This window comes from Mobula birostris, chromosome 18 (genome assembly GCF_030028105.1).
Source record: "Mobula birostris isolate sMobBir1 chromosome 18, sMobBir1.hap1, whole genome shotgun sequence".
Taxonomy (NCBI): domain Eukaryota; kingdom Metazoa; phylum Chordata; class Chondrichthyes; order Myliobatiformes; family Myliobatidae; genus Mobula; species Mobula birostris.
Window position 1 is genome coordinate 48,892,095 of NC_092387.1, and position 27,898 is coordinate 48,919,992.

General features: G+C 40.0%; 1 protein-coding gene across 13 annotated transcripts in view; it reads left to right on the forward strand.

Moving 5' to 3' along the window:
• Window positions 1–27,898, forward strand: part of cdh23 (cadherin-related 23) — a 1,156,658-nt gene that overhangs the window by 238,594 nt on the left and 890,166 nt on the right. For all 13 annotated transcript variants that reach the window (XM_072282605.1, XM_072282606.1, XM_072282607.1 and 10 more), the window contains exons 4-6: window positions 1,619–1,761; window positions 9,914–9,961; window positions 12,359–12,451. In XM_072282605.1, coding sequence (XP_072138706.1) covers window positions 1,619–1,761; window positions 9,914–9,961; window positions 12,359–12,451 — 284 coding nt within the window. The remainder of the gene's footprint in view (window positions 1–1,618; window positions 1,762–9,913; window positions 9,962–12,358; window positions 12,452–27,898) is intronic.

A 27,898-nucleotide genomic window follows, 5' to 3' on the forward strand; every position in this document is an offset into this window, starting at 1 on the left:
TCCAGCTCTAAACTCTATCCCTCCCCCTCCTGTTTTCCCCTATCATTTCGGATCTCCCCCTCCCCCTCCCACTTTCAAATCTCTTACTATCTCTTCTTTCAGTTAGTCCTGACGAAGGGTATCGGCCCGAAACATCGACTGTACCTCTTCCTAGAGATGCTGCCTGGCCTGCTGCGTTCACCAGCAACTTTGATGTGTGTTGCTTGGTTTTGTGAGGCATCCACACAAATTAAATGCAGGGCTGTGGTTGGAATTCCATAAAGTACTTCAACTACAATTGTTTTGTGTCAGCGATCTGATTCTAGTATCCCTTTTCTGCCAACATCACTGATGTATCTTTTCATCCTATTTTCCCTCTGGTGTTCATTTAGCTTGCCTTTAGATGCTGTTGTGTTATATGACTCAAGTAATCCTTCCAGTGGTTAATTCTATATTCCCACTGTTGTAGCGTGGATGAAATTACCGGAGAGACAGAGTCACTGGTAGATACAAAGCAGCTTCTTTATTCGACACAACAAAGTACAGCAGGCATCTACGTACCGAGACGCTTTCCGCAGAAAGGTCTGCTAGCTAAATGTGGGCTCGATATTTATATGCTAAACACAAGGGTAATCGCTACTTAAAAAGTTACAGGCAATGCATAGACAATGCTTCCTATTGAAGCTACATACAAAATCTCACACCATCCTTTCCTCCGGACGCCAACATGTCTGGGTTGGTATCTACAGCCTTTAGGAATGTAAGAAGTCTATGATACATTTATTTGGCATTTCCCATGCTAACATAGAAGACAATTAATAGAATTAATATTTATAATGTATAGGTGTGGTGATACTGACTTCGAAACTACTTTATCAGGTCAAACTACCAGAAGTATCTGGTATTCACACCTTTTAGGAAGTCCATTGTGGTGGACTCAATCCACAGTCCTTTGTCAAACAGTTAAAATAGAAGCAACACACATCAAAGTTGCTGGTGAACGCAGCAGGCCAGGCAGCATCTCTAGGAAGAGGTACAGTCGACGTTTCAGGCCGAGACCCTTCGTCAGTTGTTTGGGTTAAAATAGAAGTCTGGTGGCCAAAGTCATTTAAGTGTAAACAAATCATCTACCCAAAGAGAAATCCACTCTAACACCTACCACTCTCTGGGCAAAGAAATTTCTCATCCTTCAGTTAGTAACATGCTCTGGTGTAAACGTGAGGCCCTGCTCCTTGGGTTTACTGTTTTTGATTTATATTTATGGATCTGGATCAATGTTCCCTCTAAGATGTGTGTGCATGCACACATCATTTAGCACTAGAGCACATAGGAATTTAAACTGTACACAAAAGGTTGTCACCCTCTATCTCATTGGCATGTTAAGTATATTTCACAATTGTACACAATCACATTTCCTTTTCCAGTTTCTGATGCAGACAGTGTTGACAGTGTGGAGGTTTGTCTGCAGATTTTAAAACTGGCTTATTTATACTGTTTTTATTGAAGAAATTATTCTGTGCATGCATGTTGTCACTGGGCAAAAAAAATACACAGCACAAGATTTTTTGCGCGTACTAGTCATTACAAATTAGAGGCAACATTGACCTGGATACTTACAGTATTCGTGATTTATCCACAGGAACCTCCATAACCAAATTATGGGCCAGAGATCCAGACAATGACACACTTGTGTTCGGTGTTGCCGGAGAAGAAGCCAGCAAGTACTTTGCAGTAGAAAGCGAGAGTGGTGTCGTGTGGCTTCGTCAGCCTTTGGATAGAGAGGTAATTTAATTGCTGCTAGCAAGGTTGGAGGCACAGAACAAGCCTGGACCCTGCATCTTAATACAGATTTCATTGCAGAGATCAGTGATTTATCTTAACTAAAGCATCTATTAATTAAGCAATATTCAGCCCTCAGGGATAAATTACTGCCAATTTGATTGTGGTGATTTGCAGCAAGAAGCAGTCATCTATTCAATAGAAAAACAAATACCTGCTAATTGGCAGTAATACACTGCAACAAGTGCTTTGTCGTAATTCACTCTTACTTTAGAGTGGATTAACATGAGACGTGTCTTCCTTCTGTGCTTGTGCCCGGCATTCTTAATGACCAGTAATGCTTTCCTAAGCATGACTCTGAAATGGGTTTTAAAAGTAAACTGTCCTTTCACGTAGCTTAACTTTTTCATGTTGTTAATGAATACATGTTCAAATGAATTTATGGTAATCTTGTCACTTGCTTCATTGTCTTGATGCTGCCATCCTACACCACCGGATTCATAATCAGTTATTACCTTTTAACCATCAGGCTCCTGGGCAATTTCACTCTCCTCAACACCGAACTGATTCCACAACCTATGGACTTACTTTAAAGGACTCGATAACTCGTTCTCAGTATTATTTATTTTCTATTTATTTATGATTAATATTGTTATTATTATTTGCTTTTTGTATTTACAGAGTTTTCTTCTTTTGCCTATTGTTTATCAACTTTTTGTGTGTAGTCTCATTGATTCCATTGTATTTCATTGTTCTGTGAATGTCTGGAAGAAAATGAATATGTCAAGATAGATATGTTCTTGATAAAAGATAAATTTAGTGTGGGTAAAACTAAACATATTTATTTACAGAATAGCTTCAGCTCCATATTAACATGTGCGACCTGCTCACCAATGTCACTTCTGGTTCTAGGGTGAACCGCCCACATCACACACTGGAACCTGAAATTCTTTATTACGTACACACATAACAGTACATCTTCCCTCTTTAAAGTAAAGCCAAACACAATACTATGTCCCAATAAACCTGCATGGAAACAATAATGCTTTCCAACCAAGACATTTACATTAACTTCAATTATAATGAGCAAATACAGTCCCTTATTCACTCAGCAACTCTCAGTCGGATCTAAGATAGTTTGATGATCCTTTTTGGTCTGCTATTTGTCTTCACAGATGTATTGCTTTCACTCTGATCAACAAATTTATTTTTCACATCTGCTGGCCCCTCAGGTGACGTATCAAGCTATGGGTTGGAGCTCGTGTTCGTAGATCCAAATGGTTCTTTCTGCGAGGTTTTTCTTGCTCTGTCTGGATCTGGAAGGAATGTGGAGCAACTTCCTCTTGCACATATCCTTGCCTGGACCATGTGCCAGAATTATGATCTTGGATTTGCACTTTTAAAGCTTTTGATGCATAGGCTGCTGCAGTATTACAGCTGCAAGACCATACTGGGATGCATGAGCTGAAATCCTAAGTACAGCTTTCTGGGTTCATAAAACTTAAGCATGGGCTCTTCATTTAGGACTCTTTTCAGCTTCTAGAAACACTCTTGTTGCTTGTGAGACCAAATCCACTAATCTCATTGCTCAAGGAGTGACTTAAGTGTTGCTGACACAGTAGACAATCGAGGGATGAACCAGGCAGGTCACCATCTTCAAGAAACATCTCTCCTCCTCTTTGCTTTGGGGCCCATCCATGTTCTCTATAGCTGAAGTCTTTCTTGGCTTCATTTCCTCTTCTGATATGACATATCCTAAGAAAGTCAGTGTCTTAACAGCAAGCTCACATTTCTCTTTATTTTATTTCAAATTAACATTCCATGTCATATCAAGCAGCTAACTCAGTCATGCATCATGTTCTTCCTTGGTAGACCCCCTGATGATGATGTCATCCATCATGGTCTTGACACCCGATATGCCCTCAAAGATCACGTGAATCGGTTTATGGTAGACTTCTGGTGCGGACAGGATCCCATATGGTAATCGAAGAAAGCTATATCTTCCCTCTGGTGTGTTAAAGGTACACAGTCTTGAACTTGGCTCATTAAGCTTCATCTTAAACACAAAATAATCTGCAGATGCTGTTGTCAAAGGAACACTCACAATGCGCTGGAGGAACTCAGCAGGTCAGTCAGCATCAGTTGAAAAGATTAGTGGACGTTTCGGGCCGAAACATCGACTAATCTTTTCAACTGATGCTGACTGACCTGCTGAGTTCCTCCAGTGCGTTGTGAGTGTTCATCAAGCTTCATCTGCCAAGACCCAGACGCGCCAAGTTTGCTGAACGACCTGGCATCTACAAACTGGGACACTGTCTCCTCCTGTGTTGACAACTTAAAATGCTCTCTCTGGATGGTTTTATTGAGATCCCTTGGGTCTAGACACACCCGCAATGTTCTGGTTTTCTTCTGGACAATCACCGGTGAGCTCACCCAACCTGTCGGTTCTTCAGTTTTCTGTATGACATTGCAGATGGAACTCTCTTGCATGCATGGACAATAGGAACCACTGTCTCATCTATATGCATTTTGTGCACACCAATTAAGCATCTGAACCCCTCAAAGACACCTACATATTTGTCCATAAGTGAAGTGTGGTCATCTTTGATCTGTGAAGTCACTATGAAAGCTCTTTTATAACAATTACAGCACGGAAACAGGCCATCTCGGCCCTTCTAGTCCATGCCGAACTCTTACCCTCACACTCAGCCCATAACCCTCCACTCCTTTCCTGTCCATATATCTATCCAACTTTAATGGTTGAACTTTTCACATGCAATCAGACCTAATATTGGCTTTACTTGCTTTTCAACAATCAGTATCTGTGCCCTTAGGTGCTACTCCTTGTGCTTGAAGGTCACTATATAGCCCTGTTTTACTGGGATGTTCTCTCCAGCATAGCCTGTCATTCTTAGCTTCTCTGGGTACATCTTGCTCTTTACTTTGAGAGTTTTGTAATCATCCATGGACAACAGATTCACCTGGGCTCTGGTGTCAAGCTTGAATGGAATTACTGTCTCACTGGAGCAATCCATTCTGTCTTACCAGCACCAGCAGTCTGTAGAGAATCCACAAAGTCTTCCTCCATTTCCTCAGCAACTGTACGCACTTTTCTCTTAGTAGCCCCAGCTTTGCAGCATTTTGCAAAATGCTTCTTCTTCCCACAATTATTGCAGAACTTTTCATAAGTAGGACATGTCTTTGGAATATGCCTGTCTCCACATTTACTGCATTTGCTATTTGAGCCTACCTCTTTGCTTTGCTGTTGCTTTTGGAAACATCTTGTGCTCTGCTCCCAGTATGCACTGTTTCTGCCCTGTGCAACTTCTTAGCTTGTGATCATGTGGTCTCTGCTACCCTACACATACTCACAGCCTTTGGCAATGTTAAGTCTTTTTCATGGAGTTATCCTTCTCTAAGCCCATTATTTAAAGTTCCGAACACTACTTTGTCTCTAACTAGTGAGTCTCTCAAATCTCCAAACTAACAGGGCTACTCAATGTGTGAATCTCAGCTGCGTATTGGTCAAAGCTCATACCTTGTTTCTAGTCACAGGAAAAGAACTTGTATCTTTCAAACATGATGCTTTTGATGTCCGAAGCATCTTCGCCAATTACATATAGAAAGATAGACGCCTTCAATTTTTCATCCATCATTTCCGCTCTACTCACTGCCAAATATATATTGAATTGCTATTTCAAGCATTTCCAGTTATCAGTTACGTAGATTGCCGGCAAACTGCATGGGTGCAGGTGGACTTAAGTTATCCATTTCAGGCTCTAACCTGAATCTATCTTGGTGAATTTGGTGAACAATGGCAGCTTCTCTCTGTTGGAACCTTTCTTAATTGCTCGCAGTATATTTACTCTCGTGTTTAGTTATCATGCCAACTTTTGACACTTATGTTTGTTCTTGATAGAAGATAAACTTAATGTGGGTAAAACTAACACACGTTCATTTACAGAATGGCTTCAGCTCCACATGACAGCATGCAATCTGCTCATCGATGCCACTTCCTGTTCTGGGGTGAACTGCCCACATTGCACTATGGGAACTGAAGTTCTTCATTTTGTATACACATAAGTTACACATGCATAATATATTCAATGTGTGATGAGGAACTATACAAGTTTTGTATAGCCTACTTATTTGTGGGCACGTGGCCAAGTGGTTAAGGCATTCGACTAGCGATCTGAAGGTCGTGAGTTCGAGCCCCAGCTGAGGCAGCATGTTGTATCCTTGAGCAAGGCACTTAATCATACAGTGCTCTGCGACGACACTGGTGCCAAGCTGTATGGGTCCTAATGCCCTTCCCTTGGACAACATCAGTGTTGTAGAGAGGGGAGACTTGCAGCATGGGCAACTGCCGGCCTTCCATACAACCTTGCCTAGGCCTGCGCCCTGGAGAGTGAAGACTTTCCAGGCGCAGATCCATGGTCTCGCAAGACTAACGGATGCCTTTCATACTTATTTGTTTGGAAGGAGAGGAGATACACTCAAAGTTATTCAAAGGTTTGAAAAGGCAAAATTACACTTGGATATCAGGAAATTTTGCTGGAGATGGTGGGTTGGGTGAGCAGGAGGATGGAACAATTTGCAATAGAGTGTGAAAATATTGCAAAACGTTTCATGGAAATTTTATCAAATGAAATAAGAACCTAAGATGTTTGGGCAGGTGGCTGAAAGTCTGGTTGACAGTTGTGAAGAGTTTCTTTAGAGGGAATGGGTGGATTTAAAGAGAAAATTCCAGAACTAGGATCCTAGGCAGTTGGTAGAACAGCGGTGGTCGGGAATATGTAAAAGGACTGGAATTGCACAGGACTCTAGAGATGAGCCACCAAAGGGTTTTCAGCAACAGGAAGGGGTGGTGCTGCAAGAGCAACGCTGGGTGAAAATATTTGACATTGACAGTCTGGGTGTCAGTGTGGGTCAACAAACCGAGCTGATGGGGTGAATGACAATGTTGGGTTTTTCAGGGTGTGAATAATGGCCTCAATGAGTTCATTTTCAGGAGTGAAATTACTAGTATTCTGGATATCTAGGAAGAACTTTAAAAAGAGGGTATATGATGCTGTATTAATAAGGGTGTATATACATAAAGGACTCTCTTTTCAACCCCATTTCCTGTGGTGTCTGATTGAAGAGCTAAAATGTGCTCAATTATGAGTGAGTTGGTGGGGATTTTGCAGCAGTCACACAACTTTCATCATGGTAAAGTCCAAGAAGAATTGATATCAATCTCATAGCTGGCTATAGTAAGATAGGGTTTGGTGGTCTCTGATTCTGCAGAACCATCATCCCAACACTGTCACATTTGTAAGAATGTATTAACCACAGTCAGACAGCTAGCAGTCACTTTCATTTAAAAAAAATAGAGGTCACTCCTTTTGGGCCTACAATGTGCTGATTTGTTTTCAAAGATCTTATCAGGACTTTTACTCTGAGCTGTTTTTATCCCAGCCGCTGAAGAAGATGCTATCCATACTCCCCTTTCCAAAAGGAGAGTAGTTAACCTTCCTCGTGCCTTTCAGCAAGCTGATTAATCAAAGTCCATTTTGCTTACATTTTCTTGATGCTTTCTCAATGTGGTTGGCCTCCCAGTTCATCATGAAGTGGAATTGTCACCACAGCTACCACCTTTCTCACACTCGACATGTTAGTGTTTAAGAGTCAAGAACAACATTTGCACCACCATGTAAATAATTCTGCACATTAAACTCAATCTGTCATGTTCCATTTTCTCTGTTTCCACACCACTCTCTTAGAGTTTCAGATAGAAATTTGTGTCCTGTAACACAAATTCAAATTACAGGCCACACATTGGTATTTTCCACAGGGAATACAGAGCACTGGTGACTTATGCACTGCATTAATACTACAGATTCCTATTCATTTGTAAAATAGTGATATACCAGGAGCCACCTCATTATTTTTAAAACAAACAAATTTTTATAACCAGAGAAATGTTTGTAAAAAAGGGTTAAGTTTTTAAAATTAGAGGTCAAATTATTTTAAAGCCAGAACTCTCTTATTCTCTTTACCTTTTTTAAAAGTACTTTTTATAACCAGTCTTCATTTACATATATTTAAAAGCACAATATGAATTGCAAATTACAGTTAAAGTCCATTTCTAGTACAAATTAGCTCACTTAGCTGAGATAAAAGTCAGTTGCAGATCTGTGATTATGCCATTATAAATCTGTATTTGTGTTGGGTTCCCTGAACCCACTCCATATTGTTTTTTAAGAAGTTAGTGGGTGATGATATGGTTTATAAATTGAAAGTAATTGTGCAACACTTAATCAGCAATTCAAATTGGAAACCAGAGAGGGTACAAACTTCAAATACTCTATGGAGACTTCTATATCTACAGATGGAGTACTGCAACAAGAAAGCCAATTACTATTACTATTGTGTGCATCTATGTTTCAGTAATCTTTCCCGGAACACAGGGAGTGCACAATTGAAACAAACTTGCAGTAAAAATATAGCCTTCATAATAGTCAACGATTTATATGCTGAAATGCCTTTTCATTGCTAATACACACTTCAGTTTCAAGAGCCATGCAATAACTCAAAGGTTTTTTTGTATCCTTGATTATAGTTTTACTGTCAGGACAAAAGACCGCTTGCTAAATTCTGCTTTTTCCCCACTGTCGTAAAGTTGTACAGATCAGAAGTAAGTTCTTCTGCTAACCATGCCTGTACCAGCGTCAGACACCAATTGGTATCATTCCTATTTTTCAGCCCTCATCTTTATGTTATGCCATCAAGATACATGAGTGTACGTGTCTTCTCCACCCCATCAGGCAGTATGTTTTAGATTCCATCCGCCATCTCGGTGAAATGATTTTCCTCCAGAGCTTCTCAAAACATCATATCCATTATGCTAAACCTTTACCCTCCGTTATGCGGAAGAACCCCATCCATATCTACTTGACAAAAGGCAAAAAATATGACTTTGAAGTTTCTTATGCTTGATAGTATACTTCAGTGAAATCTCCAATCAGTCTGCGCCGAAACAATGATAAATGCAGCTTAACCAGTATCTTTCGTATCTGTTAACACCAGAATGAGAAAGCAAATTACTCCTTTCTAACTATGCAAACACGAGGAAATCTGCAGATGCTGGAAATTCAAGCAACACACATCAAAGTTGCTGGTGAATGCAGCAGGCCAGGCAGCATCTCTAGGAAGAGGTACAGTCGACGTTTCGGTCCGAGACCCTTCGTCAGGACTCTGCATCAGGACCTTTCTAGCTACTCTGCATTAGCTTCTTGTATCTTTTAGAATTGATTTTAAAATTGTCTTGCTTGTTTTTAAAGTTCTCAATGGTCTGGGACCGCATTTTGTTTAATAATCTTGCTCAAGGGATCAGCTCTTCTTCCACCAGTCTCTCAAATTTAAATGATCTCCCTCTAAAGATAATTGGCAGGTCAGGTTTTCTAAATGACACCTCTAAACTATGGAATTCAATACCTGAAACTGTAAGGGATGCAGACTCAATTGACACTCTTAAATGCCAGCTCAAAACCTATTTTTTTAATCTTGCTTTTAACTAGCATCTTTTTGGTTTTTATTTTCATGTTTGCACTTTATCCTGTTATAAAGCACTTTGAATTGCATTGTATATGAAAAGTGCTCTATAAATATATAATAATTATTATTATCTTACAACTGAGATGGTCCATTCCAGGCAACATGCTGGTGAATCCCCTCTGCATCCTGCCCAATACATTCACAACTATCATATTGTGTGGCAACCAGGAATGTACAAGGAATGCCATCTATGGCCTAACAATGTTTTATATAGGCAAGTATTGCCTATGCCATCTCAGCCTTATCTACCTGTGCTGATACCTTCAGGGATCTTTCAGCAGCTACACCTGGCTCCTAGTGTACCGTTTGGGGTCTTACCATTCATCCTGGTCTTCAGCTCTCCAAAAATGCATTACCTCATTTTATTTTAAATTAAATGCTATTTGCCACATCAGTGCCTTTCTTACCAACTGATCAATACTGTTCTGCAGAATTATCTTGTCCAAGTAACCATTGTATACCAGTGATTAACTTGATTTAATATTTCTTTTTTTGAAAACCCAGAACTGGTACTTATGTCATTACTAAACTCTTCTTATTTTTTCAACTTTTTCAGGTGGTATCAGAACTTCAAGTGGAGTTCTCTGTTAGTGACAAGCAAAGTGTAAGTAGCACTGATTCAGCTGGGTTTAATATTTGTTAAGTTTAATCATTTTCATCCTGTAAAAATATAGCAAATTTATTTGAGCATATGTGGACGAGATAAGCCCATGGTACAGTCTATCAAGGAATTGGTAAATCGGTTTATTGTTATCACATGTGCCAAGGTGCAGTGAAAAGCTCTGCTTTGTATGCCATCCATATGTATCACTTCATCACATCAATACATCGAGGTAGAACAAGGAAACAATAACTGCAGAACATAGCATTACAGTTGCAGAGAACATGTGGTGTGGCAAGATAGTAAGGTGCAAGGCCATGACAAGGTAGATGGTGCAGCCAAGAGTACATCCTATCACACAAAAAGTCCATTCATTTGTCTTATAACAACAGGATAGAAACTGTCCTTGTGCCTGGTCGTAGGTGCTTTCAGGCCTTTGCCCACTGGGAGGGCTGAGAAGAGAGAATGATCAGGCTGGGAAGAATCTTTTGATTATGTTGGCTGTTTTACTGAGGCAGCAAGTAGGGGGGTTATTTCTGGGTATATTAGGTAAGTCAGTTCACTGAATGGAGAAATAATTGTCCTTCTCAATGTTGTTTATTTGTTTTATTTCTTCTCCCCTCCACTACTGTTCTCCCTCCCCTCCCACCCCCAATGTTGACTTCCAACTGTTTATTGTTAAATAGCAAGGAAAGTCCTGCTGTGTTGGATAGTGAGTGTGTTGATATGACTTGAATTAGTGATCATTTCATCAGTTTGCAGTTTAGTGCAGTAAATAAAATCAACTTAAGGAAATTGTAGTTGAATTGCAAACAATATGGGCAATTTGAGGAAACTTTTAAAACTTTACTTTGAACATTATTTTTACTTGGTTATACTACTGATTTGTAAAAATGTGTCACCATATATGTTCCTTGGGAGGGAAGAAAGAAAATTTCCTTTATCAAATATTTGAATCATTTTAATACTGGATCATAATGTTGTTGTCTTATGATTCCTGTTGAGGACCAACAGCTTATCTTCCTCAGAGCCCTCTCCTTCTTCAGCAGAGAGTGGGCAGTTCTTGGTGTTGAGGGTCTAGGGGGTGGATGGAGCTATTTTATGCTTTATCAGACTGAGAATGAGGAAGGTGCAGCCCCAGGACTAAGTCCTATCTGCCTGCTAACTGCCCCTCACTAGCTGGGCTGACTCCCCAAAACTCAGCAGTTTTCCAACACACCCAGTCATATTTCCCACTGTAGCACTGTCAGGATTGTACTGAGTGGCAGAACAGGCTCAAAGATCCATATAGCCCATTTCTGCTCCCCTTTCTTGAGCTTTGCTTTAAGATATTTGCCCCAGAAAGTGTAGTTGTAAATAGAGAGGCTGCTGGAAATACTTAGCAGTCCAGACTGCATCTGCAGAGAGAAAAGCAGTGGTACTGCCTTGGGCAGGTAACCCTTCCATAGTACACAGCAGGTCAGGCAGTATCAATGGAAAGGATAAAGGGTTGCCGTTTTGTGCTAAGACTCTTCATCAGAAGTTGTCTTGAAATGTTGTCTCTTTTACCTTTCCATAGATGCTGTCTGAACTGCTGAGTTCTTCCAAAATTTTGTGTGAGTTACTCTGCATTTTCAGCATCTGCGGAATCTCATATGTCTTCCATAGAACAGCATACTTAATGGGATTCACACTGCCAGGTCACCTCTGGTTAATTCTGTTTCTTTGTCAACTTGTGCTGATTCTCATCAACTTTGTTTTAAACTTGACTTTCCAGCAACAACATTTTTGTGCTTTTTAGCTACTTTCATGTATTTGTTCAAAATGTCTGTCTGTGATTGTACTCTGTTGTTTTAAACTGGTAATTTTATGTGGAATTCTCAGCTTGTACCATCTACAATAATGAGTGCAGGTGGTGAGGATATTAAACATTTATATAGTCTAAATATTGCATAGGCTTTTCATCTTTTTTACTGTAAGGGTTCAAACAAAAGCAAAAAGAAGCCCTCTTTCGCACAATTCTTTTCGGTGCACATTTAAATACAGCAGTGAACTGTTATATGTACATGCATTACATCAGAGTTCTGAAAATACAGTTCTAATTGTGGTTAGTTGTACTGATTAGCTACATAAGCTCATAACTAGTTGCACAGAAAGTGATCTGCATGAATTAATCAAGCTATATTTCAAATTTTGCATAATGCATATTGATTAGTTGGTTGCACTGTCCTTTTGTGCTTTGGAGAAGAGGAGAAGGCAGGTAAAGAACTCGAATCACATCGTAATGAATGCAAAAGCTGCTGGCCCCTTGGCGTAAAGTAACAATAAGGTGGAAGAAACCATCCATGTCCAGAATTGTTGATTCATTCAAAATCAAGTGTTGTAGAATTTCTGAAACTCATCTTGACTTTTAATTTGCAGGTTATTAAGGGCATTGTCAATATTCAAGTAGGTGATGTCAATGATAACCCACCGGTATTCCACAACCAACCCTACAGTGTGAGAATCCCTGAGGTAAGTGCCAATCTTTGGGAGGAATCTTGTACTCAAACCAATTACTGCCTCATTATTATTAATTTGCTAGGAGTCCACAAGGTCATAAAGTTTCCATTCGTTATAAACATGTGTAGACTGTGCTACCCTGAGAATTGTGTTCATTTTTAATTCATTATTGACTTTTTGAGGGCAATGTGACACAGTGGTAAAACCTCTTGGTGCTGAGTCAAAGGATACTGGATCCATGAACCACAGAACAACTTTGGCTGACATTCAAGGGCAGTGTTGAAGTGGTGCAGCACTACTGAGGTGGCTATTTTGAATTGACTTAATTTCTTACATTCTTCACATACGTGAGGAGTAAAAGTCTTTACATTACGTCTCCATCTAAATTGCAATGTGCAATCATAGTAATTTATAATAAATAGAATGGTCAATGTAACGTAGAAATTCACTCAAATCAGCAGGAGTCTGATGGCCTGGTGGAAGAAGCTGTCCCGGCACCTGTTGGTCCTGTCTTTTATGCTCCAGATGGTAGCAGCTGGAATAGGCTGTGGTTGGGGTGACTTGGGTCCCCAATGACCCTTCATGCCCTTTTCTCACACCTGTCTTTGTAAATGTCCTGAATCATGGGAAGTTCACAACTACAGATGTGCTGGGCTGTCCACACCACTCTCTGCAGAATCCTGCGATTAAAGGAGGTACAGTTCCCATACCAGGCAGTATGGCAGCCAGTCAGGATACTCTTAATTCTGCCCCTGTAGAAAGTTCTTAGGGTTTGGGGGTCCATATCAAACTTCCTCAACTGTCTGAGGTGAAAGAGGCGCTGTTGTGCCTTTTTCACCACGTTGCTGGTGTTTACAGACCACGTGAGGTCCTCGGTGATGTGGATGCTGAGGAACTTAAAACTGTTTACTCTCTCAACCCCAGATCCATTGATATCAATAGGGGTTAGCCCATCTCCATTCCTCCTGTAGTCCACAACCAGCTTCTTTGTTCTTGTGACATTGAGAGAGAAGTTGTTTTCTTGACACCGCTGTGTCAGACAGATGACTTTTTATAGGTAAGATATGATAGCTCAGAATTCACAAAAGACGTAATGACATTATTTGCAGGTTTTCCTTGTACTTAATCTGTTGTTGCTCATTAACCAGCAAAACCAGGTGAAATGGTTGTAATTATTCATTGACTAATTTCCCTCTTTGAATTATTAACTGAACTGCTCCAAAAGCATCTGTTACCTGGACTATCTTGCTCTCCACCTGTCACAGACTTTCCCACTGTTCTCTCCATTCCTCCTCTCTGTATTTGTTTTTCACTGTTTCAATACTGCTGGATGGTTATCGACTTGCAAAGTCATCCTGTTCTTCTCTTTCTCTCTCCCTCTCTCTCTCTGCATAAAATGCTGCCAGAGTATTTTGGGTGAAATTGTTATTTATCTCGTAACCAAACCCAGAGTTTACAAAGTATGAGATAGCTGGCTCATTTTATTAGGTACCTCCTTTACCTAATAAAGAGGCTACTGCGCTCATGTTTGTGGTCTTCTGCTTCAGCCCATTCATTTCAAGGTTCTGTGTGTTGTGCATTCAGAGATGCTCTGCTGCGCACTAGAGACAGTTGTGTGTGAAAAATCCCAGGAGATCAGTGATTTCTGAGTTTCTCCAACCACCTTGTCTAGCATCAGCAAACATTCCATAGTCAAAGTCACTTAGATCATATTTCTTCTCCATTCTAATATTTGGTCTGAACAACAACTGAACCTCTTGACCATGTCTGCATGCTTTTGTGCATTAAGTTGCCACCACATGATTGGCTGCTTAGATATTTGTATTAATGAGCAGATGTACAAGTGCACGAAACAAAGTGTCCACTGAGTGTAGCTGGCAGATATACACAACTAAAACCTACAAAGTACTTAGGAGACATGAAAATGCCGATGCTGGAATCTGGAGTAACAAAACAACTTGCTGGAGAACATACAGTAACGGATCAAGCAGCATTTGTTGGAGGAGAGGAAAGGTTGAAACCCAGCACCAGGACTTTAAATTACTTAATTTTATGACAGCATTTCAGGGGCATTTGGAAGGCATAATGAGTGATATTTCTTTTCAGAGTATTTTATTGCTCTTCATTGCCCTTTTTGAATTTATAGGTTCCAGAAGAATGCCAATATCTTCCTGATGTCCTGAAAGTTTCTGTAGGAAACAAGATTAAGGAAAGTTTATTTATTTTACACCCAAGGTTTTTAGCTGCATTGCAAAAACTATTGTGTTCAGTCCATTCATAGTCTTGTCTGTCTCTATCTTCCTCAATTTTTGACAATACATTCCTACACGGCTCAATTTCTGGGCTATTGCATTTCCCAGGTTATGACTGTGCATTCAGTCACTATAATCTGAAGCTTCAGGATTTGCTTCCAAACTCTTATTCTTTTGCAGTCCTGATGCAGGGTTTTGATCTAAAACATGAGCAATTCCTCTCACTGATGTTGCTTGACACACTGAGTTGCTTCAGGTTATTGTTCCAAGTTCCAACATGTGCATTCTCTTGTGTCTCTTCTGTCTTTGCCTCTTCCCTTTCCTCTGAGCTGCTCCTTAAGGTGCACCTCTTTGATGAAACTTTGCTCATCAGCCCTTCTATTTCCTAACTTTGTTGAACATCATATTTTGGTTGGCAAAGCTCCAGCAAAACATGTTAGGACATTTTGCAGCATTAAAGGTACCAAACAAATATGTGTTGTATCTGTCAGCCTTGAGAATATGCCTTACTGAACTCTCTAAAAAGATATTTATTTTTGACTGAGTAGAAAAGTAGTTTTGAACCATAATATTTTTTAACATAATCTTTCCCTTTGGTGAGCCAGAGAGAGCTAACAATTTTCTGCTCATCCTGTAAGATATCCTTAAGTTATGGATAAAAATTAAGCACCTTATCAGAAAGCAAATTCTAAAAGCAATGGAGAGAATTGTTGTCCATTTGTTGATGCCAACAAGAGAAATATAGGTTCTTTGCATTTCCATCTGCAGTTTTTGACTGTATATTATTGGCTGCTATTAGTTTAAGTGGAACAGTAGTCCAAAATCAATTAGATAGATTGTGTCCAGAAGGCACAACTTTGTGTAATTAGATTGGACTTGGGATACAATTGCTGTTTGTAAAATGACATTGGAGTTATAGGTTGCAGAAGAACACAATCTCAGTTACATGTGACCCACTTTATGGTTGCCTATTTATCGGTAATTCACCTTTACAGAATTCACAAATCTTTACCTGAAAAATTGAGGTCTGCAATAAAATTTACTGTCGTGTAATTTAGATGGAAAAGAATGTATAAGTATATATTTTTAATTGTGTTTAATTACAATTAATTGTGTTACATTACAATTGCAATATGGATAGTTTTCTATGAAAAACCTCCCCTCACTCATAACATGGGTTAAAAAAATTGCAGCAGCATTATGAACTATGAGCTTGCTTTAAATTGGTGGTGCATGACGATGTTGGTGTCAATGATGGTTGATGAAATGCAGTGTAGTTCTGGATAAAAAATTGAAATGTTTTGCAGGTGAACCAAAAACATTGATTTTGTTAGCTTTTCAGATTGTAGAGACAATGACTAATCGTCTGGAATAATTAAAGCTGGTGATCCAATAATACATACAGTAAAAGACTTGGATATGAATGTATGGGGTATGATTAGTAAGTTTACAGATGGCAAAGCAATTGGTGTAATTGTAGATCGTGAAGAAGTTTATGAAAGTTGGGTGGAGTGTTGTCAGATGGAATTTAATCAAGATGTGTGAGGGAAAGTAGTTTGGGAAGACAAATTCTGGTAGGATACTCTGGGACCATGGAAATGTTGATGTTTAGAGAAACCTTAGGGTGCTAGTTCATATCTCCATAAAAGTTTTGACACAGCTGTATAGGGGAGTGAAAAATTAAATGGTATCCTTTCAGATGTAGACTAAGGTATTGAATATAACACTAGTAGTGTCATGTTGCAGTTCTACAAAGTTATGCTGTACTTAGTGTATTGTGTACAGTTCTGGTCACTGTGCTATGGGAAGGATGTGGCAGCAATAGAGACAGTACGGAAGAGATTCTCCTGATGTTGCCTAGAATGGAGAGTTGTACTTTTAGGAGTGATTAAATTAACTGGGTTTATTTTTACTACTATGTGGCCGAGGGGTATTTGGAGGTTTACAGATTTACAAGGGGCATAAGTAAAATGGAGTAAATCTTTTTCCCAGGGCAGGGGAGTTGAGAGATAGTGGGCACAGATTTAAGGTGTGAAGGGAAAAATTGCGAAAGGAGATTGGAGGCATAAGCTTTTCATACAGAGGGTGGTGAATATTTAGAATAAGCAATAGAATAATAGAACAGGGTGTAGTAGACAGAAAATCCTAAATCCTTTCATAACCCACAGGCTTCAGAGAAAATGCCATGCAGATACACAGCAGTGCTGCATCCTGAAATGTCACTTCATGTCACCAGACTGGAGAGGGAGTGACAAAGGAGGGGCTGGGCTGTGATTGCCAAACCAATCAACATGAGGATGTCAGATTTCCCTGGCTTTATTAGTCCACCACTGGTGACCATGCCTTCAGCTGCCAAGGTCCCAGACTTCGGAATTTTCTCCAAAAATTGTCCTGACTGAAATCAAACTAGGTTTGCAAACTTAGCTCTGAGCAAGCTTTTAGTCTGCTTGATACAGTTTAAAGTCAACATTTTCTTTGATTACCAGTCAAAGTAAGATACAGATTCACATCACCATATAATCTAAACTGTTTTACTATGATGTGAGTAATAAGCCACTAGACAAGCTTTCTTGCAATGGGTTACATGTACAAGATCAGTATGTATATATCGATACTGTTTTTTTTGGAATTTCAAATATGTGTTCTTTGCAGCAGTGTTCAATAACATGCATAACATTAAACTATAAGTTTTCCTGTTTCTTTATTGTTCCCAGGGAGCCCACTACCTTGAGTTAGTATTCTTTTGACCTTCATACTGCCTTGAGAATCATGTGCATGGAAAAATGTAAACCTGCAGTCTATAGTGCGTGTTCCAGAACTGCCTTTCAAGCTTAACCTCGCTCAAGCATCTAATGTGAATTAGATTTAGTTCACAATCAAATATATAGCTTTGCAATGATCTCTGTTTTGCATTGGCCATTCATTAAATCCTTGCATTTGTTTCACCAGGAAATAACCAGCACTTTGGCTCCAATGAGAGAAATATTCTTTCAGTGTATGCCTCCTCATCATTCAAGTATCCACATTGCAGGAATGTTACTTTATTGTGTATTTTACTCTTTAGGGAGAACTTCTGCTTGGTTAGTCTGGATAAGGTTACCCATATGTCTCCACCTTCTGTGCTTATCATGGGGATATACTGTATGTACAGTATTTGCCCATATACAGTATGTGTGTACATATGTATGTGTGTATGTAGGGTGGGTATTTTGAGTTTGTCGGAAAGCTGTTGAATTCATGTACACTTTGTCCAGTGCCATCTGTTGCTAGTCATGTGAATTGACTTCTTTCAGATGTTAGCTAAGTGCACCAAGCCCAGCTGACGTTCACAAGGCAGTGACAGCAAGGGAAGGCTAGGCAGATAGAACTTGCTTCACACGTGAGAAAATCTGAAGATGCTGGAAATCCAAAGCAACACGTAGAAAATATTGGAGGAACTCAGCAGGCCAGGCAGCATCTATGGAAAAGAGTAAACAGGCCGAGACCCTTCATCAGGACTGGGAGACCCTTCACCCAGTCCTGTTGAAGGGTCTCAACGTAGACTGTTTACTCTTTTCCATTGATGCTGCCTAACCTGCTGAGCTCCTCCAGCATTTTGTGTGTTGGGCTTACCTCTCCTTGGGTGTGGGCCAGTTTACTTGATTAAAACTTGAAGCACAGACTTGGAATGAGATGTTATGTGGATTGACCTTGCTTAGTTTGAGGTGATGTTATTCAGGGTGGGGAAAATAAATAACCAATGAGAGAGACTTAAAAAACATGTATCATTGTAGTAGAAAATGCAATATGATTGCAACAAAGCAATGTCTACCAGCATTCTTTCCTGGAAGGACATGTTCCACCCCATCCCATATGATGCTTTAGTATAGCAATAAAAACACAAATATTCAAAGACATAAGAAAATCTGCAGTTGCTGGAAAACCGAGCAACACATAGAAAATGCTGGAGGAACTCAGCAGGCCAGGCAGCATCTATGGAAAACAGTAAATAGTTGGCATTTTGGACTGAGACCCTTCATCAGGACTGGAAAGGGAGGGGAGAAGTTAGAGTAAGAAGGTGGCATGATGAAGTCACACTCAGTTTGGAAGAGCAACACCTTATGTTCCATCTGGGTAGCCTCCTTCCAGATGGCATGAATGCCAATTTCTCTAACTTCCAATAATTGTACCCCTGCCCTCTTTTCCTTCACCATTCCCTATTCCTGTTTCCCTCTCTCACGTTATCTCCTTACTTGCCCATCACCTCCCTCTGATGCTCTTCCCCCTTCGCTTTCTTCCACAGCCTTCTGTCCTCACCTATCAGATTCCCTCTTTTCCAGTCTTTTATCTCTTACACCAATCAACTGCCCAGCAGTTTACTTCACCCCTCCCCCTCTGCATTTCACCTATCTCCTACTACCTTGTACTTCTTCCTCCCCTTCCTCCACCTTCTTATTCTGACTTCTCCCTTTCCTTCCTAGTCCTGATGAAGGGTTGCGGCCTGAAATGTTGACTGTTTACACTAACAATCAAAGTTAATTTCAGCTACTAAATGTGCATACAAGTGTTACATCCTTTTTTTCTCCCTCCCCCTCTCCTTTCCAGTTATGAGACGTTGACCACTGATCGTCTACTTATGAACAATTTGCTTACGGGATCTTTCTGATTCCAAAGTGATGAGTTAGTTGTATTTACGCTCACTGTAAATCAGGCTATGTGAAAATATTAAAGATACTCAGTAGAAAGGACAATTGCAGGTAATCTGTTTTATTAACCCGACTAATGGCCAGTTACAAGTACAAGAATCAGAAATCTTACAGCAGAAACCTGAATCATCAGCTTGGAAAGTGTATCTGTATAAATTATTTATCAACCAGGAATAAATTCATAGCTTAATTTATGAAATAAAAATCAAACTGTTTATTCATGAATAAAGTAGGAAAATGATTTCATCAATTCCATAAAATTTTCTTTGTGAAACTATAATGATTCTTTCATCATCTTAAAGGATCATTGAGTATTGGAATAGCTGAAACTGATTCCTGAAGTTAAACGTGACAAACCTCATTAAATTTGCATGTATTCATTTTATGCTAATCACTGTCCTCTGATTAATATTTGATTTGAGGTAATAGAGTTTTATGACTCTCCAATTTGTGGAATGTGTTCTGTCTGTCATGGTGCTCAGCAGCCTTTGTTGCACATTAGTTAAAGTCTAAAATATGTTCCCAACTGACCTTCAGTTCCCATTTGCAGTGGTAAACTTGTGGTGCCATTCATCATGAAGATTTTGGCAGAGAAGGAAAGAGATGCATGCAGTGCTCACAGTTCTTACGGTGGAACAAAAAATCCCAACTTCCTGTTTTAAGGAAGACTGAGAAAGGGTTAAGTAGGTGTAATAAATCCATTGAAGTTCTTGAATTACTAACCCTTCTCTCTGATCTCCTTGTGCTAAGCTTAGCCAAGGGAAGTACCCTCCCTGTACCTATGCCAGCATACCTTCTGCTCTGGTCTGTTAGCTGAGGTTAAGGTACTTCATGTTGGGGAGAGGCTTCAAACTGTGAGATGTAAGAATGCTTCCAACCAATCACCATGCTTTGAAAGATTTTTATCGGGGAAACTGGAAACAATGTGTTGTCTTAGATTGTGCTCTGGCAGATTAGGTCCTGTGAGGCTTAACATTTCAGATGGTTCCACTTCCTGCCTCAGCTTTTATCTGTTGACTCAGCTAATGCTCGTCATGTGAAGCAAACTGGGGAAGATCCATTATTTCATATGATAGACTTGGGACTAGCCACAGCCATCTATTATGTGATTTCACATTACACAGTGTTCCTGGAGGCAAAGAAAACCGATAAAGATTGCACAGAATCCGTCAGTGCCACAGTGTAGAATATTACAGTGATTTAACTCCAACCAAATGAGTTAACCTCTTTGCTCTTCCATGGTGACCCTATCGCTGCTAGTAAAGCTCCAATAATTTGGCATCCTTGGGACTTTGGAGTGCCCTACTCGATATTCGGTGTTAATTTTATTAATATCCAAACACAATTTTATTTCTCTATTGTTACATGGTATCCAGTCGTACAATAAATGTTCCAGTGAACCATTTGAGTTCTAAAGGGAATGAGAAAAATACAGCACACTGGTCTCTGATTTCAGCTCTGATCACTCACCCAGGCTTGCATACTGGAAGCCCAGCTCACATTCGGACTAATAAGTTAGCGAGTTGACAAATCAAAAGCATTTGTAAGCAACCAGATGCTGGATTATTGGAACGTGACCATATCTAGATGCTGTTTTGTAATCTCCAGGTTTTCTGCACTACAATTCATTGTGTATATCTGGCTGCAGAGTACTTATGGAATTTCTTGAAGACGACACTAAGTGCAGGAGGGAATTGTTGTTGCAAGGATGACTTCAGTTGGTCTGCAACCAAGAGTTCTGGGAAATCTTTCAACCTTTGGGCTCATATTTTCTGATTGCTGCAAAGATAAAAATTTCTCCTTTATTGGCTAAAATAAATCAATAAAAAGCAGGGTGTTAATCATCTAAACTTGGGCAGACTTCAAACCACTTGGTCTCCAAAGACCAGAAATGAAAGTACAGAACTTGCTGGTTGCTGAGAAGAGCTAGTGGATCCTACAGACTGAGAACCTTGGGTCCTTCCCTTCCTACTGCCCTTTAAAGAACTGTATGGGCCTCCAATTCGGGCCTTTTTTGACATCCTAAAATATAAATGTTCCATTGGTGATATTGCCTTAGCTACAAAGAGTCAAAACTCTGGAATTCTGTCTTTAAACCATCACTTATCTCCTTTAGAATGCTCCTTAAAATCCATCTTAGTGTATGACACTTTTGTCTATATTTCACTTTAGGCTGGTATGAAGATATCACAAAATGAGAAAACCTGTAGATGCAGGAATTCCAGAGCAACACACACGAAGTGCTGGAGGAATTCAGCAGGCCAGGCAACATCAGTCGAAAAGAGTAAACAGTTGAAGGGTCTCTTATCAAAAGGCTGACTGTTTACTCTTTTCCATAGATGCAGCCTGGCCAGCTGAGTTCCTCCTGGATTTGTGTTGCTTTGGTATGAAGGCATGCTACTTACATTCCTGTAAAGCCCCCTGAGATATTTGCCAGTTTGAGGCTGTAATTTTTATCAATGCAACTTCCTTGGTCCATTGTGAAGACAGATCCAAAGTTGTGAGAAGTTTGTTGAGAGATTATTATGATACAATAATTCAGATAATAAATATTTCAAATGTGCCACATACAGTGGCATGCAAAAGTTTGGGCACCCCGGTCAAAATTTCTGTTACTGTGAATAGCTAAGTGAGTAAAGATGACCTGATTTCCAAAAGGCATAAAGTTAAAGATGGCACATTTCTTTAATATTTTAAGCAAGGTTACTTTTTTTATTTCCATCTTTTACAGTTTCAAAACAACAAAAATGGAAAAGGGCCAGAAGCAAAAGTTTGGGCACTCTGCATAGTCAGTACTTAGTAACACCCCCTATGGCAAGCATCACAGCTTGTAAACACTTTCTATAGCCAGCTAAGAGTCTTTCAATTCTTGTTTGGGGGATTTTCGCCCATTCTTCCTTGCAAAAGGTTTCTAGTTCTGTGCGATTCTTGGGCCGTCTTGCATGCACTGCTCTTTTGAGGTCTATCCACAGATTTTCGATGAGGTTTAGGTCGGGGGACTGTGAGGGCCATGGCAAAACCTTTAGTCTGAGCCTCTTGAGGTAGTCCATTGTGGATTTTGAGGTGTGTTTAGGATCATTATCCTGTTGTAGAAGCCATCCTGTTTTCATCTTCAGCTTTTTTACAGACAGTGTGATGTTTGCTTCCAGAATTTGCTGGTGTTTAATTGAATTCATTCTTCCGTCTATCAGTGAAATGTTCCCTGTGCCACTGGCTGTAACACAAGCCCAAAGCATGATCGATCCACCCCCGTGCTTAACAGTTGGAGAGGTGTTCTTTTCATGAAATTCTGCACCCTTTTTTCTCCAACAGACCTTTGCTCATTGCGGCCAAAAAGTTCTATTTTAACTTCATCAGTCCGCAGGACTTCGTTTCCAAAATGCATCAGGCTTGTTTAGATGTTCCTTTGCAAACTTCTAATGCTGAATTTTGTGGTGAGGACTCAGGAAAGGTTTTCTTCTGATGACTCTTCCATGAAGGTCATGTTTGTGCAGGTGTCGCTGCACAGTAGAACAATGCACCACCACTCCAGGGTCTGCTAAATCTTCCTGAAGGTCTTTTGCAGTCAAAAGGAGGTTTTGATTTGCCTTTCTAGCAATTGTACGAGCAGTTCTCTCGGAAATTTTTCTTGGTCTTTCAGATCTCAACTTGACCTCCACCATTCCTGTTAACTGTCATTTCTTAATTACATTACGAACTGAGGAAACGGCTACCTGAAAACACTTTGCTATCTTCTTATGGCCTTCTCCTGCTTTATGGGCATCATTTATTTTAATTTTCAGAATGTTAGGCAGCTGCTTAGAGGAGCCCATGGCTGCTAATTGTTGGGACAAGGTTTGAGGAGTCAGGGTATTTATAAAGCTTTGAAATTTGCATCACCTGGCCTTTCCTAACGATGATGGTGAACAAGCCATAGCCCTAACAAGTTAATTAAGGTCTGAGACCTTGGTAAAAGTTATCTGAGAGCTCAAATCTCTTGGGGTGCCCAAACTTTTGCATGGTGCTCCTTTCCTTTTTCTCACTCTAAAATTGTACAAAACAAAAATAATGCACTAACCTTGGTTAAAATGTTGAAAAGAATGTTTCATCTTTAACTTTATGACTTTTACAGATCAGTTCATCTTCTAGTCACTTAACTATTCACAGTAACAGAAATTTTGACTGGGGTGCCCAAACTTTTGCATGTCACTGTATCTACTCTGCAATAAGTTACTCATTGATAGAGCATAAACATTGTTTTTGTCGTAAAAGGAGCCGAAGTTCGGATTGCTGATGAAGCTAATTTACTAACACGCATCGAAGATTGCATACAGTGGATGTGTTTTAATTAAATTCACACATGCTGAGCAAATTTGAATCTGGAACAAATAATTTTGCTTGTCTGTATTTTAATAACTTGACTACAAAAACATGTTTAACTGTTTTATTTCAACTTCATAGAGTATGACTTGACAGTAGCATTCACCAAGGGATTTGGTTCAGGCATATAATTCCCCACTGAAGGCCCTGCTGTTTTCTGCTTCAGTAATTCCACTAAGTTTTAAAAGAAGGGCACTGCGTTAGCATCACACTTCAAGGGTGCCTCGACCAACTTTGCAGGAAGCCACTGCTGCTCTGAGATTTTTTTTCTGCATTAAACCCCTCTTATGTAGTTCCCTAAAGAGGGCATTATGAAGTCTTAGCAAGTAACTGGAATTGGACATCTGACATATTGAACATGTAACATCTCCAGCTATCTCATCATAATTTCCTATTCTCATTAGTGTTGCATGAATTCCGCAATATCAACAGTACCCAAGTCACTGCCTTTGCTCATCTGCTGAAACCTTCATTCTTACATTTTGAGATCTCTACATCTTCCAACCTACTTATAGGTAATAGAAAGTACAGCAGTGGATGGGCCATTTGGCTCATGATGTTGTGTTGCTCTTGATGCCAGTTTATCTTAAGTGTCTTCCACCTGTGTATTATCCATATCCCTCCTTTCCTTTCATATTCATGTGTCTATCTAAAAGCTGCTGCCCCTCATTGCTCATTTCAGGCACTTACTATGTGTGTGTGCAAAAAAAAAATGCTTGTCCCTGCTGTTGCCTTTAACTTTCTCCCCTCTAACCTTAAAAGCATGTGCTTTGTTGTTCAACATTTCTAAAACAATTCTGACTGTCCATGCTTCTCATAATTTTAAAAACCTCTTTGGTCTCTCCTCCACCTCTGATGCTTGAGGGAGAACAACTCAAGATGGTCCAAGCATTCCTTGTACCACATGCTCTCTAATCCAGGCAGCATCCTGGTAAACCTAATTAGTACCCTCTCCACAGTCTCAACATCCTTTCTATACTGGGGAGACGAGAAATTAATGTAATAGAGTGACAAGAAGTTAATGCCAAATGTGGTCTGATGTAAGTTTACTGTAGCTTCAGATTGACTTCCTTAATCTTATACTCAACATTCCTACCAATAATGGCAAGCATGCCATATTGCCTTCTTTACCATCTTATTCACTTGCTGAGTCACTTTGGACTCTAAGATCCCTTTGTACCTGAGTGCTATTAAGGGGCCTGTCATTAACTGTATACTTTCTACTTTTATTTGACCTTGCAAAGTGAAACATCTCGCACTTGCATGGGTTAATCTCCATCTGCTTCTTCTGTTCCTATATCTGCCCTGTAAAAATTTGAGGATAACTGAAATTGTGCTGTTCATGTTCAAATGTTCTGCCAAGCTCTGTTAGCCCATTGTTCCCCAGCATGGCTCCTAGAGAGGTTCATCATGGAAACAGTTTCTTAAGCTCACCAAGTCCACTCTGCCCAACGGCCACCCATTTGCACCATTCCTACATTCAATTCATTATTTTTCTCCCTACATTTACCATCTACTCTCCGAGATTTTGCTGTGACTGACACATGAGGGGCAATTTATAATAGGCAATTTTCTCTGTGGGAGGAAACTGGGTCACCTAGGGGAACCACATATAGTTACAAAGAGAACGTGCAGACAGCACTTGAGGTCAGGATTGAACCAGAGTCTCAATCAGAATCCATTTTTTTATTACTGACAATTTCATCTTTAGGCAACAGTACAGTGTAATACATAAAATATGCTATACATTATAATAAGAAATATGTATTAAGAAATCAAATGAAATAAGTAGTGAAAAAAGAGCAAAATTAGTGAGGTAGCTTTTATGGGTTCATTGTCCGTTCAGGACTCAGATGGTAGGGGTGGAGAAGATGTTCGTCAAATGTTGAGTGTATAGCTTCAGGTTCCTATACCTCTTCTGTGATGGTAGCAATGAGAAGAGCCAACAACAGTCAGTTCTGGCACTGAGAGATAGTGGCTCTATAATTAGCAGCACTGTGCCACCCAGGCTCCCAGTTAAGCAGGGTTTTAAGTGCTTTGTTCTTATTTTCAAATTGATCGTCTTTTCTTTCCCTATTTCTGTAAACACCCCAAGCTCCACAACCCTGCAACATCTGTGCAATTCTTCAGTTCTGGCCTCATTCACAGTTTTCAGCTGCCAGTTCCCTTCCAATCAACAGAGTAGCTTCCCTGCTTTATTCCTCCTTTAGACCTTTGCTCAAAATGCATCTTCTTTGACCAAATTGGATGTCCCAGCAGATGTCTTGGGTTTACAAGTGCTTGAAGGAATGGTAAAAGATCTCTGAGTGTGTGCGGTGCTAAAGAATTTGCAAGTGATATTGTTCTTATTTAGTAATTGGCCATGTGTATCTAAATGTCAGCTGTCCCAAGCTTGAGGACTAAGTCAGACCAAGACCAAATTAGTACAGTTCAGTTTCTAGATCAGTGCACCAGTGGGGAAGGGAGTGGTCAGTGGCGTGTCACTGCATCCTGATGTTGCGCTGCATTCATCCAGGTAAGTGGAGACCATTTCATCACACTCCCAATTGTGACTTGCAGTTGTGAGGGGTCTTACCAACTGCAGAATATCCAACCTTCGATGTTATAAATGATAGAATGACAGCACAGAAACAGGACCTTCAGCCCACCACATCCATGCTCACCTCTTTTTGCCCATCTACACTGATCTAATTTATGGGCATTTGCACCATATTCTGCGCCTTGCCTGTTTAAATGTATGACAACTAACACTGTTGTTACATGTTGATGTGAGATTGACTTTGCTGGCAAAGCAGCCTTTACCGCCCAACTGTAATTATTCCCTGAATTGGATGTCTCGCTGCTCCATTTCGGAGAGCAAAAAATGAGTCGACCACAACCAGGTTCAGGAACAGTTATCATCCCTCAACCATCTGGCCCCTGTACCAAAGTGGATAACTTCACTCACCCCAACACTGAAGTGATTCCACAAACCACTGAATCATTTTAAAGGACTCTACAACTCCTGCTCTTGATAGGTATTATTTATTTATTATTGTTATTTTGCTTTTTCTTTTTTATATTTGCACAATTAGCTATCTTACGCACATTGGTTGGTTGTCCATCTCTGTGTGCAGTTTTTCATTGATTCTATTGTGTTATTTTGTATTTACTATGAATGCCTGCAAGAAAATGAATCTCGGGGTAGTATATAGTAACATGTATGTACTCGTATATAAATATGCATATATGTACATATGTAACTTTATTTTGAACTTTCAAAAGGCCAGAGGACACTACATTCCCTTTCCTGGAATGCAGAAGTGACCCTGACAGGCTCACAATGACAAATTGATGTTGTCATGGCCACTGTGACTAAAACTAGCCTTTTCTTCCAAGTATATCACAAGATCACAAGACAAGACAAAGGAGCAGAAGTAGGCCATTCGGCCCATCGAGTCTGCTCCGCAGCTCCCCCATGAGCTACACTATTCACCCATCTAGTTCCAATTTCCGGCTTTTTCCCCACATCCCTTGATACCCTGACTAATTAGATACCTGTCAATCTCCTCCCTAAACACCCTCAATGATCGGGCCTCCACAGCTGTATGTGGCAACGAATTCCACAAATCCACGACCCTCTGGCTAAAAAAATTTCTCCTCATCTCTGTTTTAACTGGGTACCCTCTAATTCTAAGACTATGGCCTCTTGTCCTGGACTCACCCACCAAGGGAAACAACCTTTCCACATCTACTCTGTCCAACCCTTTCAACATTCAAAATGTTTCTATGAGATCCCCTCTCATTCTTCTATACTCTAATGAATACAGTCCAAGAGCCGACAAACGCTCCTCATATATTAGCCCCTGCATTCCAGGAATCATCCTCGTAAATCTTCTCTGAACTCTCTCCAACATCAGTACATCCTTTCTAAGATAGGGGGCCCAAAACTGCACACAGTATTCCAAATGAGGTCTCACTAATGCCCCATAGAGCCTCATCAACACCTCCTTACTCTTATACACTATTCCTCTTGAAATGAATGCCAACATAGCATTCGCTTTCCTTACCGCCGATCTAACTTGGTGGTTAACCTTTAGGGTATCCTGCATGAGGACCCCCAAGTCCCTTTGCGCTTCCGATTTTTGAATTTTCTGCCCATCTAAATAATAATCTGCCCGATT